Genomic DNA, 21,693 nt, shown 5'->3' with positions numbered 1-21,693 from the left:
ATATGAAAAAGCATGTAGAATTCACAAACCGGAAACTTCTAAACTGGCGATTAGTTTTCAGTGTTACATCTTAAACACTACCGTTCACAAGTTTGGGGTCATTAAGATGTTTTATTTCTGTTTGAAAAAAGTATTTTATTCAGAAAGGAGGCATTAAATTGATAAAAAAATTAATTATAATATTTAAAATAAATGTTGTTCTTTTAAACTTTTTGTTTACCAAAGAATCCTGAAAAGTGTATCATGGTCTCCACAAAAATATGAAGCTGCACAACTGTTTCCAACATTGATAATAATCATAGATGTTTCTTGATCATCAAATCATCATATTAGAGTGATTTCTGAAGGATCATGTGACACTGAAGACTGGAGTAATGATGCTGAACATTCAGCTTTGATCACAGGAATAAATTACACTTTACTAGATATTCACATAGAGAACAGCTGTTGTAATAGCACAACACACTGTAATAATAATTTTTTTACAGTTTTTACTGTATTTTTGATCAAATAAATGCAGCCGTGATGAGCAGAAGACTCTCAAACACATAAAAAAACAGCCACAAACTTTTGAATGTTAGTACATAATTATTAAATTTGCTTCAAAAATGTGCTTATTGTTTAGTCTGTTACAGTTTGAAATGTTTATTGCTTTGAAAATGATCATGAACTGATATTTAGTCAAATTAAAATGGATTTAAAATGGATAAAATTGTTAAATTTGATAGGATGGAATATGGAATACATTTTTCAGAGACAATTTATCAAAGACAAAAACTATGATAGAGACATAAATAAATAAATAACCAACCAACCCCTGAAGAGAAGGAATTGTGAATTTGAGACGAGCGGTGATAATGTGTTCAGTGTAGATGTGTCCTGCATTAACACACACTGGGCCATTAACTGTGTAATGAACTAAAGGTGGAAGAGGGAATTCTGGACAGGTTTAGCTAGAATCCGAGGCACATACACACACTTATAGTTCAACACACACACACACACTGACTAATCCATGTCAAGTTTTGAGTGCAAATTCATTTTTCTGTTCTCACTGAAAGGGAAAATTCTGCGTGAAATGACAAAATTGCAACTAATTAGATTATTTATTGTAGTATTTGTTTGTTTTAAAACTATAAGTAGTCTTTTAAATTGTGGCTGGTTTCAGGACACAGTGTTGAAGTGAATCTGTGAGTCTGTGGCCAGCCTCATAACCTGGATCTCATAATCTTCATTGCTCTGGTCTTCAACCTAAAGTTAACACAAAACACACAGAGAGCTTGAGGACACTGATCATCCCCAGGCCACTGGGCTAAATGAGTTTTAGTCTGGTTCTCCAGGGCCAGGTTGGGCTAGACCTCTTCTTCAATGTGCTCATTTCCCCATTCAAACACAGATATCGCTCTCGCAGATTTGATTTGGCCATTATAGGCACAGCGCCGGAGGCATCGTCCTCCTATTGAGTTTCCGTAACTTGTCATAACACGGTTTTTACTGGCAGCGAGGTGACATCAGTGTTTAAGTCGACGGCAGGTGGACTGGAGCCTCGCCAGCGGAAGATATCAACCTTCAAATGTGAAAGAAACCGCATGTAACTGTTCAACGGATGAACTCTGTGAACCAAAAGGGAGGAGAAAGACAGAAAGAGAAGTTAAAGTCACCATGAAATTTCCAATTGACAGTTTATTGCAGTAGATTATTTACTTCTTGTGCCTCATACACTTTAATCAAAATAATTCCCCCTCCCTCTTGCAGTATCTCTTCTCTTCTCTGATGAAGAGGGCGGGGCAACCTGTCAATTACATGAGATCAGCCAATAGCAAACCACAACCATCCAATCAATTCCCCAGACAAAATCAAGCCCCGCCCACATTTGTTCTTGTTCCATATAGTGTTTCAAGTAGATATACTTCACAATAGAGAAGAAAAGACTATTGCAGCTTCCATTTCATGCCGACTTTAAAACACACACACACGAAAATATGCTGATGTTGATTTCCAAGTGTTTCCCGGACTATTAGCGTGAGTCATAAATGCACACAATTCTAGCACAGCGAATTGGATTTCCTCAAGCAGGATGGCGAGAGAGAGACAGTCAATGGCACTGTAATTGTATTAGACTCTGACAGAGAGAAAACGCTCATTGTTGGTAAATTAGATCGTGCTTATGAGAATGTGTGGAAACATTCAGTCTTGCTGGCTGGGAAAGTCCTAGCACTCTTCTCGTCCCAGTGCAACTGTCAATCAAACGGCTGGCAGATAGATGTCAGGGGTCAATGGTCAACCCTGACCTGGGGTGGTGAGAAGGTAGGGTACTTAAATACTTACAAAAGGCTCAGGTTTTTTGTGATGGGGCATCCCGAGCCCATCTGGATCTGATGAGATGGGTGGATACCAGAGACAGAGGTCACCCTACAGGAGTCTTTCCCCTCGTCCACACCGGCCTCTCATCTTATCCCACTACCAGTCCCATTCCTGAGGATCTCCTTTCCCTCAACACGGCACTTAGAACGACACATGCGGCCTATTAGACAATAAAGACTCATTCAGTTCAGCCCACCAGGAGCGGCCTTTGAGAAACCCCAGCACAGAGAAACACTGAGAGGTTGAGGGAAGGCAGAAAGAGGCGTTTGGCGGAAGATCAGAGCGATCTCAAGGAGAAATCACTCCCTTCTTCTTGGAAAGGCTTCCCACTGGCTCTTTTAGGAAATAATATACAGTGTGCATTGACAGCCTTCTCCAAGGAAGAGGCCACAGCCTTTATCATGAGCCGTTTGAAATGCATTCAGAAGTAGAGGTTCGAATGAACGGGGCCTTGGATGTCTTGCTTCTTTTTCCCGTTTAGAGGAATCCACTAGTAGTGATATAAAGCGGGTTTGGCAGATATTTCGCAGCCCATGATGCCAGAAGGAGTCCTGAGCTCAGTCAGGAGTCTCAGATAGACCAGGAGGGTCTGTTTTCCAATTCGTAGCGGCTCACATAAAAGCTTCCGTTCTTCCGGGCTGTAATAAATGGTAAACATTTCTGACGGACTAACATCTATTGCTTTTGATGGGTTTTTTTAAGGGGAAGTTTCACAAAGGTGGAGATTAGCCATCGGGCATTTTCACACTAGATGTTAGAGTCATTGAATCATCTCTAAAAGTTTACACCTTGAATATGTACATCATCAAACAGCTGCTAGTACTAGTTTACCCGCTTTCCTTCATCGCAGTAAAGTCATAAACGGCTGAAGCATAATCCGATCATCATCTAGATTTCGCCCTGCATGTAAACGCATTAATCGGATTTCTGTCTGCTTATTGAAGTGCGCATGTGTGATGTGTGACCGTCCTTACTGTGAGTTCAAGCGCATCCAGACAGAGCGAGTGTTTCGCAGTGAGAGGAGCAAATATATATGGCAAACTCAGACTCTTTCTAGTCTAAAAATGATAAAAGCGCAGAAGAAGTCAAAATGCTGCGTCTGTAACTGCATTAGGAGGAGAATATATGAGCCGCTGACATGTTGCAATACTCTTCTTCATTTAATACGCTAATTATTACATTTTTACTACCGGGAAATAACCTGATTTAAGTCTTGTAAACGTGATTTACTTGCATTTTCGGGTTATTTGTTTGCATGTAAACCCGGACAACAGGTTATTTTAATAAGCTGATTTCAGTGAGTTATTGGTGTGGATGTAAACGTGCTCACTGATGACACGAATGTACTACGGTATGGAACCAAATACTCCAGTGTGTAAAGAAAGGGTTTGAAATTGAAGTTGAGTGTGTACAACGTTATTTGTAAAGCGCTTTTCACAATACACATCATTTCAAAGCAGCTTCACAGAAAATGCATGAGTCCACATTACAATTTAGAGTGATCTGTCATCAGAGGAAACTGCCTTGTATTTCAGAAAAAAATACAGAAATGTACATATACAAATCACATAGTTAGCTAAAAATGGATTAAATTAAACAATGTAATAATTTAATGCAGAAACATTGAGAAACATGCCTGTTAACAAATGCTAATGACATATATAACATTTTATTTTAGTTTGTGTCTTAACCTCGATGTTCTGTGTTTGCAGAATTCAAGCTAAGACGAGGGAGCTCAGAGAGCGACAGGCCAGAGAGCGAGACTACGCTGAGATCCTGGACATCAACCGAACCTTCAGCTCAGACGAGGAGCACACGTACGCTGGGATCGGCTCTCTGGACTCGTCTATGGACAGCAGTCTGGATCTGAGCCAGGAGCGTCCTCAGAGCCCTCGAGACCTGCCGATGCCCATAGAGGCGCTCTACGCTCAGGTCAACAAGCCCCGCAACGGACGCCAACCCTCCACAGACAGGTAAGATCTCCCAAGACTGATCCTTCAGTCATCGTGACTTGATGCACAGCCTGATTCCTGAGTGTTTGTCAAGTAATACTTGGCTGACATAACGGGACAGTAACATGTTCTTGACTTGAAGGACGCAACCTTGGGTGTATATTTCTAAAGCTTTGCATAATGCAATGCTGGCGTGTTTTCTGGCTGTCGTGAGCTGTCAAATATTTCTTATTTGTTTGAGGTTGGATAGGGTGAAGGGCACCCTCACTTTTGAAGTTTCTTTTATTTTGCTGGGAAGAGAGAAAGCTTCTCTGCAGTCCTCTGACTAAGAGAAGATGTTCTCCCTTTATATTTGTCTGTGCCTGGACGTTTTAAAAGTGAAAAGCTGCTTTCATCCGCTCTTTGTAGTGTGAAAAAAAATGAAAGTCAAACAAACAGTGTTATCAGATTTCTCACCTGTGTCCCACCGGCCTCTTTTATAGCGCTGGTAAATCATTGATAATTCTCTGGATGGGAAAATTTAATAACCAGCAGACTCCTTTATTATCACGGATCATGTCAGATCCACCAGCGTTTGCCTCGACGTGCACAGAATCTCTGGAAACATGTTAAGGGAAAGAAAGTCAATTTTATAATACAAACTGCAGTTTTAAACATCATATAATGGTTTAATTTTCCTTCCTGTGTTTACATGTTTTCTATTGACCCTTGTGAAAGAGAAGCACGCTTGAGAATACTTTTAAAATGAGTGCTGACTGCGGAGATATTATACTTTAAATTAATATACTTATACAGTAACTTACAGTTTTCAGACATTTAATTGCAATTAACTGAAAATGTATTATAGTTTAAATTAATATTGAATGCAATTAGTTGAATTTTAGAATGCTTTTCGGCTCAGTAAAGTAGGACTTCAGCACACCTTTCATAATTACTTCTATTATTTTTGCAATATGGTTAAAGTTTATTCCAACGAATGTATTGACATTTATGTGAACTAAAATATACTTGAATGTCATTTCTATTGAAACTTGTATGTCAAATATTTGATATATTGCATTTTTGTAATGAGGAGGAAGTTGCAATTATTTTTACATTTAAAATATATTACATTTAAATGTAATATTGAATAACACACTAAAGTAAAAATGTATTTCCCATGTGTGTTAGTCAACACATCAAAATAAGTGTACTGCTTTAAAGCATGACAAAAGATTATTAAAACATTGATACTTGTTTTAATAAATGCACTTTAAAGTAAGACTTGATTTGACTATTACAAACTGGCAGTACACTTTTTAAAAGTGTGTTAAGTGGCCTTTTATTTCATTAATATTACTGTATTTGGTAGGTTTTTTTTTTAAGTTTTGAAGTACACTACAAGTTCACATTCAAAATAAGTGCACTTGTTTTTGACATATTGGAGAAAACAATCCAGCATTTTACATTCAAGCCCAGCAGAAATGTGCAACTAAAAGTTCCAAAAGTTTGATTCTAAGAACAGTTGGAAGTTGTTTCAGCTTTATTCATCTTCTGTGTTGATGCCGACTTCATGGTGTGTGTTTTAGACATTGTATATGTGATGCTGGGGATCAACCTACATTTGTTGTGGTGAAATGAGAATATAGATATATAGAAGCAATATATCCAAAGTGCCGCAGTTTCCGTTCTGATTCATTGCTGTTTTTACAGTATTTATGACAAATTAACCAATAAACAGCCATCAGTGTATGAACAAACAAAGGGAAAGTCGCTCCAGCATCACTGCACAGCGTGTTCACAATGAGGAATTACCACAATTGCTCTATTAATCTTGTGGTTCTGAAATGGTTAGCGGTTAGTTATGGAAATGCTATAAAAGGCCAGCGTGTCTCTTTCCTAAACAGTAATGACTCTCTCTGGGTTTATTGAGGCGCAGTAATTGGCCCGTCACCGGCAGTGAAGCAGAGGCAGTGATTGACATATGTCACTCTGGGTGTGTGACCTTTCCCAGGGTGCAGTGGGAAGGGGATTATTATTACGTTGCCAACTGCTGTTCTCCCAGCAGGATCGTTCCCACCCCCCACTTACACCCCCCGCTATCTGGCCACAGTGTGAATATGACAAAGTTACGCCGTCACTCAGTCATCTGGATAATCCGTGTGCCAGTATCTCTGGTGGCAGTGAAAGGGCATCAGCCGGTCCCAGTGCCCTGACTATCACTGTTCGCTCATGCGAATGCACCATTTATTTGTATCATATGATTGTATCATAGACTACAAGCGTAGATTATGTTATAATATAATAATGCATTTCATTTATCTCAATATATTTTTTTAAATTTATTTGAATGCATTTTAATCTTTTTTTTAATTTATTTATATGTATATTATAAATAATTTAAATAATCATGTATTCACTCTAACACATGCTGGGTGGTTTCAAACACTGACAAACCCGACCGTTGATTTTAAATGTGTAAATTACATTTTTAAGACCAGCGGTTGTTTTTGTCCATATTTGACCCAAACTTTTTTTTTTTTTTTTTTGGAGTGTATATGTTTGTTAGAATGAAATTATTTAAACAAGTATAAATAATTATTCAGTAATTCCCCAATATATATTTTTTTATATTATAAATTATTTACATATTATTTTGTATCATCACAACAACATTAAAAACAACAACAACAACAATATTAACCATAATAATAACATTACTAGGGTAGATTGTTTGTTTGTTTATTTATTTACTTACTATTACTAGGGTAGATTACATTTGTTAGGATTAAATAAACAACAGCAACTGTTAATAATATTATTATATTTGCCAGTCTATTCTTTTTTTGCATGTATTTAAGTTTGAAGGAAGCGAACAAGTAGAGAAATTCTTGACAATCTTGTTTTATGAAGCTCAAAGTGAGTTCTACTCATTCCAGGATGTCCTGACATTGTAAATTTGAAACTTGCGGGCATGAAAACAACTGCTGTCCTGCAAGATTAATAATAAATGTTTTATATATGGCTTGTGGTGCACGCTGTTTCTGTGTTCTGCAGTGTGCATATTCAGCGGTTCTGAAGACAAGAAAAGACACGCACAGAAGGAGATACAAAAAGTCCAAAGATGCATTGACAGAGAAACTAGGAATTTGTGAAATTCATATCACATTAACTGAAATGAACTGTGAGCTAAACTAGTTAGCAAGCGACCTACAACCAGAGCTCCTCGCTCAAATTCTGTAAGGATTCTGTTTTATGAATTCTTGCTCCTTTTCTGTTTATTGATCAAATAAACACCCAGAAGCAAATACAGATCTTTTCAGCTCAGTTTGTGACATTACGATATTTTCTGAAATTCTGAGTTTGTGAAACTAGAAGATCTTAAATAGACACAGTAAACTGAAACTTCTTTCCTTTTTAAATTAAAAAAATAAAATGTTTATTTCAGAAAACAGTCATAAAGTTTGACTCAAACTTGCTTGACATCTGATTACATGCACATCATCCTGTGTATATTTTAACTCCACACTGCTTTGCATATCACTTAGAAGCAAACCTTTGAGAAATACGTTGTAATATTTGTCGTCGCTCTTCTGGAATAAATTGCATACTTTCATTCGTGTTTGGCTGCGAGGGCTGTAATCTATGTAAACGGCGTAATGCATTCAAATTCTAGACAGTCACATCACTCCATTTGAAAGTGGATCAAAACAAACCCTAAACAAACATTTGCATTTCTAAATGAAAGCTTGTGGAACTTCCACAGCTCGTGAAATAAACAGTCCTCGAGTGAACGTCACCTTTAGCTCATCATAAAGAGATGCGTGGGATTTGGCGAGAGTAAAAAGTTTTCTCTGAGCTGTTCTTGGACATTTAAGTGTTTATTCTCTTAAAGAAGGGGCACAGAGGGAAAGTGATTGCATCTCTTCATAGATAACACTGGCGAGGAGGACTTCCTGTCTAAAGTGCACAGAACAGGAAGTGGATAAGACTCAGTGTGGGTCTGTTCAAATCCTGTCAATCACAGCCGACCACTGAGGCCTCAGAAAAACACGTGTCAAGAGAATGCACACTCTAAAAACACACTGGGTTAAAAGCAGCTGAATGTGGGTTGTCTTCAACCCAAGGGTTGGGTAAATATAGGACACAACACGTCACAAAATTAAAATAATTTTACCCAGCAAATTCGGTTGTTTATTTAACCCATCATACCTGGCATGCATTTTTTTTTACTATAGTACTAGATTTTTTCTTTCTTTTTTTTACTTCATACATGACGGATTAACTTAAATCCTCTAAACTTAAAAAATATATATATAATACTCCACACACCACTAGTTTGCATGATAATTCATTAATTTTTTTTATCATATTTTACAAAAAATGCTGGGTTGTTTCAACACGACTTTGGGTCAGATATGGACAAACACAGCCGTTGGGCTAATTTTTAAAGTACATTTTTAACCCAGCGTTTGGGTTTGTCCATATTTGACCCAAAATTAGGTTAAAACAACCCAGCATTTTTTTAGAGTGTATGTTTTATATAGTTTTGAATACATATTGCATATTGAATGAAACAACACCGTAACGGCGCTGGATCTCGTGCCAGAGCTTGGATCATGTTTAGAACTTCAGACGCCGCCCTGTGTTTCACTCATAGCCCAAATATGCTGTGACTCCATAACCTGTCCAGAAACAATCAGTGTACAGTTTTGAGAACATATTTTTACTTTCTAAGCATTTATATTCGGTATCTCTTTTTAATAAAATCATAACATTTAATGCAAGGCATCAGGCGTTTCCATCATGTGAAAAGCCCATGATAAATAGCTCAACCCCTGGGTTGTTATATATGACTGGGTAACAAAAACTACCCAAAAATTTACTCAAAAAGGCTCAACCCAGGAGTTGGGTAGAAAAAAATAACCCAAGTGTACAGGTCAGATTTCATTTTCGCAAAATCAAAAGAAGGCTTGTTCACGTTGCCTCAGCAAAAGTCCAAAGCGCCAGTGGCCGTTGGGTTTGGATCACTATGTCAACCCTGTTTGCTTGTGTCGGATCCAGCCTTAAGTCACATAACACTTTTGTCCCACTTACAATTCACTAACTAAAACTCGTAACTCAAAGCTCTTGACATGCAGTGTGAGTTTGCAGTGCTGAGAGTTAGTCGATGAGTTCAAAGCGCCAGGCGATGTTGAGCCTCAAGCATTGAATCTCTGATACGCCTGAGGGAAAGATCTACCACTGCTGTTTACTCCAGATCTCAGTGCGGGAACACGCTCTCTCTTTTCCCAGCAATCACTCTGGGATGGCCACACATCTGCTGACTTCCATGTGACGTTTCATTACGGATGATTGTTGCATGGAAAAAGAGAGAGAATGCATTGACATCGTAAATTTTCCAGCATGTTCAAATAAATATCCATTACGTCGGCCTGGTCACCGTGCATTCGCCACAGCCAGTACACAAGCCATTGATTTATTGGTATTAAAAAGTGAGGTGAAGCTGTTAATGTGCAGGATAGTGGAGTCTATTGGATATGAGCTACGGTGATGTAAAACCGTGGTGCCGTCATTGCAAACAAGCCGAAGCGAGTTGCGTGAGGAGGCCTTATGTGCAAAATTGAATCAACCTATTAGAGGTCACAGTCTTGAATCCCAAACATCTGCAGCCTGGGGTTGTTAACATTTGCTCGTGAGTTCTTGTCTACGCGGCAATAACCCATGTCTACAAAATCAATAAAAGCCTTTTATTTTTTTTCTTCTTGGCCCAAAAATGCGTCCACAGAAGAGGCCGTTCAGATCTTTAAAGACAAAAACCCTCAGCGGAAACAGAAAAAGTGCTTTATCTCTCCATTCTGCAGCTGGATAAATACGCTCAGACAATTACCAAATGTCTGGGTCCGGTTGGTCTGCCTTTAACAGCGTCCCAGTCGAAGGTCAGAGTGGCAGTAAAGCGTGGAGAGTCCCGGCTCTCTGCCCTGTAAAAGGGTTTGTAATATTGGGCCTGGGCTAGTGAACACACCCTCCTGCTTTTACAGTCACTCCATTATCCAGATTCTCTCCCTTTATTACTGCCGTTTCATTGGTCCCCTTTGGATGAATGAAAGACAGTTGGAAACGAGTCCAGAATCCGTGCATGTGTGTAAAGAGGAATTGAGGTTTCTAGTGGGCAGCACTTTACCTCACATCTCACAGACCTTAGTCACGCTACATTTCAGATCAATTTGATATGAAACAAAACAAGGTTATTAGAGATGCAAGTACAGCCCGTTCAATATGTTCTGCTGTTGAGTAGCGGGGCGTTGACCGGCAAAACACGCAGAAGTATGTCAAAACATTTAGTGGATAAAACCCTTTTTAAATCGGGTTGTGTGATTTATACATTAGATGTTTATCAGATCATGAAATTATATGGCAGGTGGTTCATACATGACGGATTAACTTAAATCCTCTAAACTTAAAAAATATATATATAATACTCCACACACCACTAGTTTGCATGATAATTCCTTAATTTTTTTTATCATATTTAAAAAAATGCTAGGCTTAAAGTTACGACATTCTGATCAAGCAAAAGAATAAAATTGAAAGAAAACCTTTATTTGTATATCAGAATATTATTTTGGAATAAAATCCACTAATAAACTGTTCAGTGAAACCTGGAATGTGTATTAAGAGAGAAGCTAAATCTTTATGTAATGTTGTCTTTAAGACTTGATATAGATATATACTAAATTTAATAAGCTAATTAGTATCGTATCATTCAACAGCAGGTGTTTTTGGAGTTGTTTTGCTTTGCTTTGCTTTTTATTTTGTTTCGTTTCGTTTTGCTTTGTCTTTTTTTGTTTTGCATTTTGTTTTATTGCTTTGCTATGTGTTTTTTGTTTTGCTTTGCTTTAATGTTTGGCCATTTTTATTTGAGTTAGTTTTTAAGTTATGAAATTATTATTATTATTATTATTTTTATTTTTTTATTTAAGTTAACAAAAATGTCTTCATTTAGTTCATTAGCGTTAGTGATAATAACACTGCTGCGTGCTGGTGGTTATGTGTGCACTCTGAATCTTTAAATATGAGCCGAACAGGATGATCACAGGACATGCCACTGTCTAAAAGACCTGATTCAGTCTGTTCAGTTTAACCCAGCATTGAAAGAAAGTGTAGTTACTGCATTTTGCATTTGGATGTCAGAATAATTAATGTGTTGTGTACCAGGAATCGTTTTTGGAATCGAATCACGACATTGGAATGAATTGTGACTTAATGAAAGTACTGTACTCTGTCAAGTTAAAGTCTATTGTCTTTGCATGAGGTTAACTGAGAGTCATAGCTTTTGTGTGTAACGTCTTTGATGCACATGATTTGATTGACAGCTGCTCCCATTAGAGCAAGACTCTGTAAGCTGCTCTAAGTCAAGGTGAGACGAGAGAGAGAGAGAGAGCGAGAGAGAGAGAGAGCTCGGTGTTAGCAAGAATGGTGTAAAGAGCATCACCTCTCTACTTCTCTTTTACTCTAAATCCCATATTTCCTGACTTTGCAGACTACTTAAATTGGATTATGTGCAAGGATCTTGATAAATGTTAGCAGCTGCCATTTTGTGCTGGTAGCAATTGTACTTTTTCGTTTTGCCTTCTTTATTTGTGTGCTTTGTTTGGGGTTGGGGATGGTAGGGAATGATAATTGCCCCGGAAGGTCGTGAATCCCAATAGACGAGAGCTCTTCACATCTCTGAGCCGTCTCTTCCACAGTTTTCCTGCAGTGTTAATGTCTCCGCTCTCTTGGCACTGACAGACTTTGACCACTAGGCCATCAGGGAATAGCCTTTCTTTCTTTCTTTGCATTTTGTGGGATTTTGTTTGGGGAAAAAATGCAGAAAAGCATTAAAAGCACAACCTTGTATCTCCAAAAATGCTACTATTCTGGAGATGGAGAAAGAAAAACACTATTTTTATAAACAACTAAAAACTGGATTGTCATATTATGGCTTTATATATGGTCAGACACTTGCATGAGTTATTATATTATTAACACTCTACCAGAATCAAGCTCAAATGGTGTTTTGACCAGCATATATCGGAGAATTTAAGACATACATGTTTTGTCCATCATTAGAACGGCTGCATCTCTGTTAGTTAGTGCATTGCGTCAACTTACGGGTTATAAAGTTTATTGCAGCTATGTGATCATTCATTTGGACAAAATCATGTCTTATTAAAGATGACGCACAGGCTACTTAAGGCAGTATTGGCAATTACTCCACGTCATATGTTAGACTAAGACACTCTTCTCCGCTCCTCAAATACGTAAAACATTAGCCTTTAGAGTAAAACAAAAAAGCTGTACTTATTCAAGGAGCCAGTTCTTTAGTTACGCTTGCATTGCAAACAAGCAGAGACGCTCCAAACTGCGTGCAGAACTCCATTCAGGAGAGAGGTGGGCGGAGTTATGTGGTTTGACTGACAGTTTGAGGAGCCAATGGAGTTGCGAGGTTTAGTCACAAGCTCTTTTTAATACGTTTCATTGGTTAAATATTGGCAAAACCCAAACAGACGTAAAGAGTGACCAATAGTAATGATCTATGAAAGAAGTCGGTTACCATACACACATATGCATGTATTCTACAATCCAATTAATATATACTACATTTCAGTTTTTTTTTTTTTTTTTTTTTGTTATATGTACTGATCATTTTCATCCAAGACATTGTGTTAAGTTTACAGACATTTCATTTAAAACTAAAACACAATACAATATAATGCATAGTTTAAAACATGGTTAAACATGTTTTTAAAAAAAACAACACAATACATTGAGCTCTGGTTTTACAGACTTGTCTTAGAGTATGAAATGTATAATAGTGAAATGGGTTATGAATGCTGTTTCATGTGGACTTTATTATAGGTTATTGTTAAATTGGCCTAACTATTAACTGACAGGGGAATGTGTTGAACTTCAGGTGTCTGAATCCACTAGAAACCCTTTTCCTACCGTGAATTCAGAGCTAGTCAAGTCATCATTTTCCCCTTGATGCATTATCGTTCTGTCATAAAGGCATTTTCCTCTCCCATTACAAATGAGATTATGAGATTTACTTACTCTATTGCAACCACAGCTCTATTGCATTACCAGCATACATACACCTCAATTAATGTCGAACTAAAAGTTAATCTTAATTGCGGTGTTGATTTTATTTTATTTATTGTCATTCGTTCTCCTCTTAAATCAATTAAAGCACCATTATATCGCTGCGCATCTGGAGTGCACTCGTTTAAATACTTTTTGTTAATAATTCATGCGTAAATATATGAACTCTTGGAGATGGTTTCATATGTTGATGTGCGTGAATGTTTAATCTGTTCTTTCATTAAGCCCGAGGGAAAGTAAAATCTCATATATATCTCAAGCACACAGTCTTAATGGCGCCGCCTTTGATTACGGCAATTTCAGCTGCTTACATCAGCAGCAAAACGCTCGGCAAATACTCGATTATTGCTTCCTCTGCCGCTCTCAGGACACTCCCGCTGAGAGGAGCCTCATATCAGGCTTTCGCTGGCAATGAAATGCTAGAAAGAAAGATGCCTGCCTCCAGACCTTTGTTTTCCCATTTGTCTTTCTTTTCAGTTCTTTGTTCATGAAAACATGCAAGTTTAAACAAGTGTGTGTGTGTGTGCGCCTAAACTATAGTTTGGGGACAAATATGTACCCAGAAGTGACCAAAACCTGACAAAATCTCCAAAAACTCCTGTAGGGACGTCCTCATTTGTAAATCTGGTATAAAAATAAAGTAATTAAAGGTTAAAATGTAAAAATGCAGAAGGTTTTGTGTGATTGGTAGGTTTAGGGGTCAGGTTAGTGTGTGTGTGTGTGTGTGTGTGTGTGTGTGTGTGTGTGTGTACTTGTACAACCATTTCTGTGAGCACCAGTTTGAGTTTTAGTCCATTGGAGTGAGGACAGAGAGAGTAAAGTGAGGACATGTTGGCCGGTCCTCAGTTCCTGAGAGCTTTAAAGGCCTGTTTGAGGGTCAAGACTTGGTTTTAGGGATAAGGTTATAATGAGGTCAAGGGTCAGTTTAGGGTCAGGGTTCGGGTTTGGCACTTATATGTGATGTAGGGTAAGCGGCTAGAGATTGCATTGTGTCAATGAATGTCCTCATAAAGATAGATGTACAAGTGTGTGTCTGTGTGTGTGTGTGTGTGTGTGTGTGTGTGTGTGTGTGTGTGTGTGTGTGTGTGTGTGTGTGTGTGTGTGTACCTACTTAACTATATTGGGGGACAAATTTGTACCCAGAAGTGACCAAAACCTGACAAAATCTCCAAAAACCTCTCTTTAGGGACGTCCTCATTTGTAAATCTGGTATACAAATAAAGTAATTAAAGGTTAAAATGTAAAAATGCAGAAGTTTTTGTGTGATGGGTAGGTTTAGGGGCAGGTTAGTGTGTGTGTGTGTGTGTGTGTGTGTGTGTGTGTGTGTGTGTGTGTGTGTGTGTGTGTGTGTGTGTGTGTGTGTGTGTGTGTGTGTGTGTGTGTGTGTGTGTGTGTGTGTGTGTGTGTGTGTGTGTGTGTGTGTGTGTGTACTTGTACAACCATCTCTGTGAGGACCAGTTTGAGTTTTAGTCCATTGGAGTGAGGACAAAGAGAGTAAAGTGAGGACATTTTGGCCGGTCCTCAGTTCCTGAGAGCCTTTTTTACCTACTTAACTATATTTTGGGGACAAATTTGTACCCAGAAGTGACCAAAACCTGACAAAATCTCCAAAAACCTCCCTGTAGGGACTTTAAGTAATTAAAGGTTAAAATGTAAAAATGCAGAAAGTTTTTGTGTGATGGGTATGGTTTAGGGGTCAGGTTAGTGTGTGTGTGTGTGTGTGTGTGTGTGTGTGTGTGTGTCGCTGCTGTGATAACCCAGAGGCGCTCACAAATGCTTTGTGCGTTGATAGCCTGTGGTATCTTGGAGGCGAAAAGCGAAGTGAATTATCCAACATGTCCGGTTTCATTTTTTGGTCCGTTTTAGCGAGAGGCCCTCTGGGATGGACAGGAAGAGATGGAACGAGAGCCGAGCAATTTATTCTCCGTTTGCACCATTACATTCATTTAGGAAAGCAAACAGCCTGAAACGAGAGCGGCGCACACATCCCAACTACCTCATCGCGCATGTATGCAAACACACATGCGCTCGAACAACACACACGAGCGCAGGACGAAACGGACGGCCTTATTAGAATGCACGCACAGTATGTTTGATCCGAGTCTTTCAGAGACACTGAAAGATGCTTTAATGAACTTCCAGCGGGAAGATGAAAGCTGGGAATGCATTGTTCATGTCTGCCAGATGAAATGTAATCAAAGTGAGTTCCTTCGTCCCACATCTGCGCTTAAAGCTCAGCAAACACACACTTCATCTCTGACTGCACCAGGCCAAACAGAACCACTGCTGAATACACATGGGTGGGAATGAGTTTACTCTCATTTTAAAACTAATTCTACGCTCTATTAACACTGTTTGGTTTGTGCAAAGAGAGACCCGCCTCAAAATATCAGTGCTAGGGTCCAATTCTCCCACTATTAACTAGTTGCTTATCATCATGCATGTGACTAGGATATTGGCTATTTATTAGTACTTATAAAGCACATATTAATGCCTTATTCTGCATGACCATTTTCTACATTCCTGAATACCTAAACTTAACAACTACCTTACTAACTATAATTAATAAACAGTGATTAGGAGTTTTTGAGGCAAAAGTTGTAGTTAATAGTAAGTTAATAGTGGGAATTGGACCCTAAACTAAAGTGTGACCATATATAGGGGAGCGCGGGGCACAACCTAACGCGGGGTTAGTTGTTGTAACACGCTTGTTTTAAATACTTACGCACATGCTTGGATGATGAAACTGTTTATTTACTAGTTGCCATATCAACACTATATATAAAAAAAAAAATCCGCCAATTTTTTTTTTTTTTTGGAAGATATCCATAGACATTTATTAAACCATAGCAAAAGTAAATTTCTTACTTAAGTTAATTTTTCATCTCTATTTTTTGTGTTTATTTAAAATAAGACAAATCTGATATTATTTTAATCTCCAATATGTTATTTAGTAGTTGAGATAGTTCTTTAATGCTTCGCTAACTAGCAGAAGACACTAGCAGGGTTTAAATCCCAGTTGTGCAGGCGAGGGCATGTTGTAACACTGTGTTACAATGTGCCCCTATTAGAAATATGCTATTATATTCTATACTTTTATTAATTTTATTGAGAAAACGTGAGAAAAATGTGAATAAACACTGAGTGTCAATGTTCAGAAATTACTAATTATTTATTTGTTTTGAACTATGTTGTATAGCTGTGTTTTCATGTGTTCATAGTCAAAACTCAAAAATGAGTTTATATTTAATTATTAAAAATTGCCATTATTTTATATGTAAAAGTTTTTTAATTGTATTTTATTTAGAAAATATTTTAGTTTGTTTTGTATATTTTTTTTATTAGATCAGATAACATTTTAAGCTGTCATATGGTCATGTTACAATGTGCCCCACACATGTTACAATGTACCCCACCTATGGGGCATGTTGTCACATTTCACTTCCATTCTTTCGGGGTATATCAAGAAAAAAGTATATACTGTATTAATAAAACAAAAACACATAATTGTACTAGACATGTGGGAAATTAATGTGGGAAAAAATAAATACTCTGAACCATAAGTAGATTTACACAAACTGAGAAAGTCAAAAAGCGTTAGGTTTTTTTTTGCTCTCCCCTATATATATATATATATATATATATATATATATATATATATATATATATATATATATATATATATATATATATATATATATATATACAAATTTAACACAAAATGCACAATACATCAATAACCATTTGGAAGACACCCCTCATGGAATTGAGCATGCATGTAATGAGGTCATGTGACCAACATAAAGTCATGTGACAATATAGCAAACTAGTTTTTGAAACGAGTAATGCTACAAAATGTGTTTACAATACATACTTCAAAGTATGCAGAAATCAGTATGTTATTATTCAATTCTGAACACGGCTTTTGTCAATAAAGGGGCAAAACCTCTGAAAATAAAATAAAAAAATATTTCCAATTTTTAAATGCGTATATAACGGCGAGTAAACTATAATGACTAATGCGTATTTTAGACTATGGGAGCATTTTTTAATAAAGCAGCCTTTAAAATTGCATCATTTGTGGTACAAATAATGGCTAAAACGCAATTAACTGTGCCCAAGAAACTAAGACGAGTTATTTTCTTCTCGCCCCGGGATGTTATAAAAGCAAATACGATCAAGAGAGGAATGCCGAGTGCTTTATTCGATCCCTGATGGCTAAAAGATCACATCTTTAACCCTGCGTGACTCCATGACGAATGCAGGCTCATATCCAGTGTTTTATGTTTGAGAGAGACCTGTGCTTATATTAGATATCGCCGTAATGGCCTTTTCTGGGTCACCCACGGTTCTTTCTATTTTCTGTCTTCTACTGTACGTCTGAGATCTTCTCGACAGTTTTCATATGATGGATAACCCAATTCGCTAACGTAATCACGGATCCCTCAGCTAGCGTAACATCCCGGCTCTCATTCCCCCGTCACACACACACACCTCCCCAAAAATAGCGTCAGTAATAAATGTGATTGGAAAAGCAGGAGTGTGATGGAGGAGTGCAGGGCGATCTGAAATCACACCGGAGGATTTACCGGCTCCCCCTTTACGCTCCTTCTTCATTTACTTCTCCGTCCTGCGGTATTCCCCCACTCACTTCTGCTGTCTTATCTATTTCCTTTCTTTCTGTGCTCATTTACACATCCCATCCTCTGGTGGCCCTCGCTGGATCTTCATCTTGTTTGTTTGAAACTGTCGTCACTGTTTTCTCACGTTTCACATTTGTTGCACTCTTGTTTTTCTTGGGTTCTTGCCAGATAGGTAATCTGTCTGAGGTGTTCCCAGTGCTATTGAGAACTCAGGTTTGATCGTTTCAGGCTGGACGATATGTGGAATATCCATGGCATGCAATGTAAAATAATAATAATAATAATACTAATGTACGTATTGTGATAATTTTAAGCTTCCACTCCAGAGCTTAGTTTCATCTTGTCCAAAAATCATCTTCAGTTCATCTTAGTCTGTTCTGTAGAATTGAGTTGTTTAAGATTACTTACTTGATTAATTTGAATGAATCATCAGAAGTGGAATTATATATATATATATATATATATATATATATATATAATAATACAATTTTTATACAATTTTTATATAATTTTCATATATATGTATATTTACACACACACACACACACACACACACACACACACACACACACACACTACCGTTCACAAGTTTGGGGTCAGTAAGATTTTTTTTTTTTTTTTTTTTGGAAAGTTAAAGAAATTAATACTTTTATTCATCATGGACACATTAAATTGATCAAAAGTGACAGTAAAGACATTTATAATGTTACAAAAGATTCTATTTCAAATAAATGTTGTTCTTTTGACCTTTATATTCATCAAAAAATCCTGAGAAATAAAATGTATGACGGTTTCCACAGAAATCTGAACTATTTTCAACATTGATCATCAAATCATCATATTAGAGTGATTTCTGAAGGATCATGTGACACTGAAGACTGGAGTAATGATGCTGAACATTCAGCTTTGATCACAGGAATAAATTACACTTTACTATATATTCACATAGAAAACAGCTGATTTACACTGGAATAATATTTCACAATTTTACTGTATTTTTAATCAAATAAACACAGCTTTGGTGAGCAGAAGTATATATATATATATATATATATGTGTGTGTGTGTGTGTGTACATGTATGTATATATATACACACATACATCATTTTTACATCAATATTTTATATATAGTTCCAAACACAGTGTCATCAATTCTCACCCATCTTGGAGACAAATGGATCGCATGTGGTGAATAGATCTTTATACTTGCTTTTGTCCTCTGTCTCTACTCTATTGTTTCTCTCAGTCTCTCACTCTCTCTGTCTCACTCCTCTTTGGCGTATTACCCTGTTTGATTTGGCCCTCGCTGTCCCCTGGCATCCGTGATTCCCGCTCCCTCCACCGGGTGTCTGCGCTCCTGGACTGGGTTAGGACGGGCCGAGTGAGACGTAGCTCTTCAGAACCTGGCTGAAGTTGGACAGAACTTGGCTTGAACGTAACCAGTTCTCATACGAAATATAGACATGTATGCCAACACTCTCTGCTCTCGACTGTCAGGCCAAACGCACACACACTCTGCTGGCTCCGTCGGCTCCTGTGACGGGGTGCAAACAGACAGGTACTGTAGGACACACTCCTGATCGCTTTTTCCCTTTTCCATTAGTAATAGACTCAGTTACACAAGCCACATCTGCCTTGCAGATGGATGAGTTCGAAATGGATGTTTTCTATCTACATAATCTAATTTGGATGACTTTGGAGGTCTACCATAAACAAATGGCCATAAGTGGTTTCTTCGGATTTCAAAGGGAACAGAATCATGCATTGATTGATTTTACCTTTCACAAGAACTGAAGGAAATTACCTGGAGTAGAGTTTCTGATTTCTTCATTTAAGATAATTCAGCTCTAGAATGCATAAAGGGGGTAAACCTAACCCAATATTTTTTTTTCCCTTCAAATTTTTCTAAAGTTTTTTTTTTATTTTTTTTTATGAGTCAATAATAATACTTTATTTTCGTTTCTTAACACCATAGATTGAATGGAGATTTTGGTTGGTTTTTGTCAATTCTATAGACATAAAAAAAAAAAAACACATTTCTGTATTTGTAAAATGGTACTAATTTTCAAATATTTACTCATTTTTATACTACAGCATATTTCTTATGATCTAAAAGAGCATGACGAGGAGATGTGTCCAAACTTCTCCTTGGTGTACGGATCGTATTCCCTCCAAAGCCAGGGTTGAAAAACCATGGATTGAAATATGAATGGATGAACAAAGATGAAAAAGATTTGTGCATAAACATGTTATAGTTCTAAAGTCAGTTTGATCTATAATTATGGTATTAACATTGTTTACATGCGCATCATAAGTGAACGAATGAACATTATTGAAACATTTGAGTAATTAACCCTTTAGAACCTGAAGCTAAAATGGGTGTTTTTCACATATTTGGATTTTTTTTAGTACAATTCTAAAACAATGTGCTATCTTCATGTGCAAGGTGTCCTCTTTTTCAGAAAAAGATTAGCTTTCAACAAATTACAGCAAGAATAAATTTTCAGATTTTTATTTAGAAAAAAACAGAAAAAATCATGAACGAAAGAAACTAACACTTTAAAGTTGAAAAATGAACTATAATTCATATATACAAGTCTTTTTTGTGGCATTGGGTTGCACAGTTTTCATTTAGGACACTTTTTTCATACACGCACACACAAATGCACGCATTCACAGGCACGCACGCATACACATGTGCACACACTACACTCTCAGAAAAAAAGGTACAAAAGCTGTCACTGGGAGAGTACCCTTCAAAAAGGTTCTAATATGTACCATTTAGGTACTAATATGTACACGTTTGGTACCAATATGTACCTTTGAGGGACTAATATGCACTCTTTAGGTACAAAAGTGTACCTTTTGAAAAGGTACCGCCACAGTGACAGCTTTTGTACCTTTTTATCTGAGAGTGTACATGCTAAGATACGTGAAAGAGAAACGGCCATCCGCCTCCCAAGTTTCATTAGAAATCATCCCAATCCCCTCTTCTGCCGTCTAACACTTCTTTCGCCATGTATTTGTTCGTTTCTTTTATTATTTTATGCAATCCAAAACACTCTAACCTGCCGCGCTTCGTATCGCTCTGTTCAAATCCTTCCTTCCCGCTCTGCACGAAAGCTGCTGTCATTTGCAGACGGAAAGCATGAAATTATCGTAATAAGCCGTATATTGCCGTAAAGCGCATGTTGTCTACTGTCAGGGGCAATTTGAATGGTTTTGATAGTGCAAACGTTGAAGAGTTACGGTAAAATGAATACAGCTTGCTGGTTTGTGTCAGTGACGACACAGCCGGTTCTAAAGGGTTAAATGATTTCATTGCATTGAAAATAAAGAAAACCTCTAAATCCAGTGCGGGTCATTTTAACCCCTATGTTGGGTCATGTATTCTAGGGTTAAGTCAATAGACATAAAGTTCTCTTGCACATTTCATCAGTCGTAGTGTATGAGTTGTTTGTATGAGCTTGTTCGTGTACATCTGAAACCCACTGACTGTTTACCGGGGCTTAATTTAATTTACCTTGCCCACCGCTGTGCCAAGCGGCTTGAGTTCGTCTCCTTCTGAGCGAATGGAATTAGTTTGCTATTTTGAAGCGTGTCTCAGC

The 21,693-nt window shown here is 37.5% G+C and overlaps 1 protein-coding gene across 5 annotated transcripts in view; it reads left to right on the top strand.

The window, feature by feature from the left end:
* pard3aa (par-3 family cell polarity regulator alpha, a) overlaps window positions 1–21,693 on the top strand; it is a 476,999-nt gene that overhangs the window by 374,597 nt on the left and 80,709 nt on the right. For all 5 annotated transcript variants that reach the window (XM_081353162.1, XM_081353163.1, XM_081353160.1 and 2 more), the window contains one exon: window positions 4,077–4,337. In XM_081353162.1, the coding sequence (XP_081209288.1) occupies window positions 4,077–4,337 (261 nt within the window). The remainder of the gene's footprint in view (window positions 1–4,076; window positions 4,338–21,693) is intronic.

This window comes from Scardinius erythrophthalmus (genome assembly GCF_964197995.2).
Source record: "Scardinius erythrophthalmus genome assembly, chromosome: 22".
Taxonomy (NCBI): domain Eukaryota; kingdom Metazoa; phylum Chordata; class Actinopteri; order Cypriniformes; family Leuciscidae; genus Scardinius; species Scardinius erythrophthalmus.
This window is presented reverse-complemented; position numbering and strand designations above follow the sequence as displayed.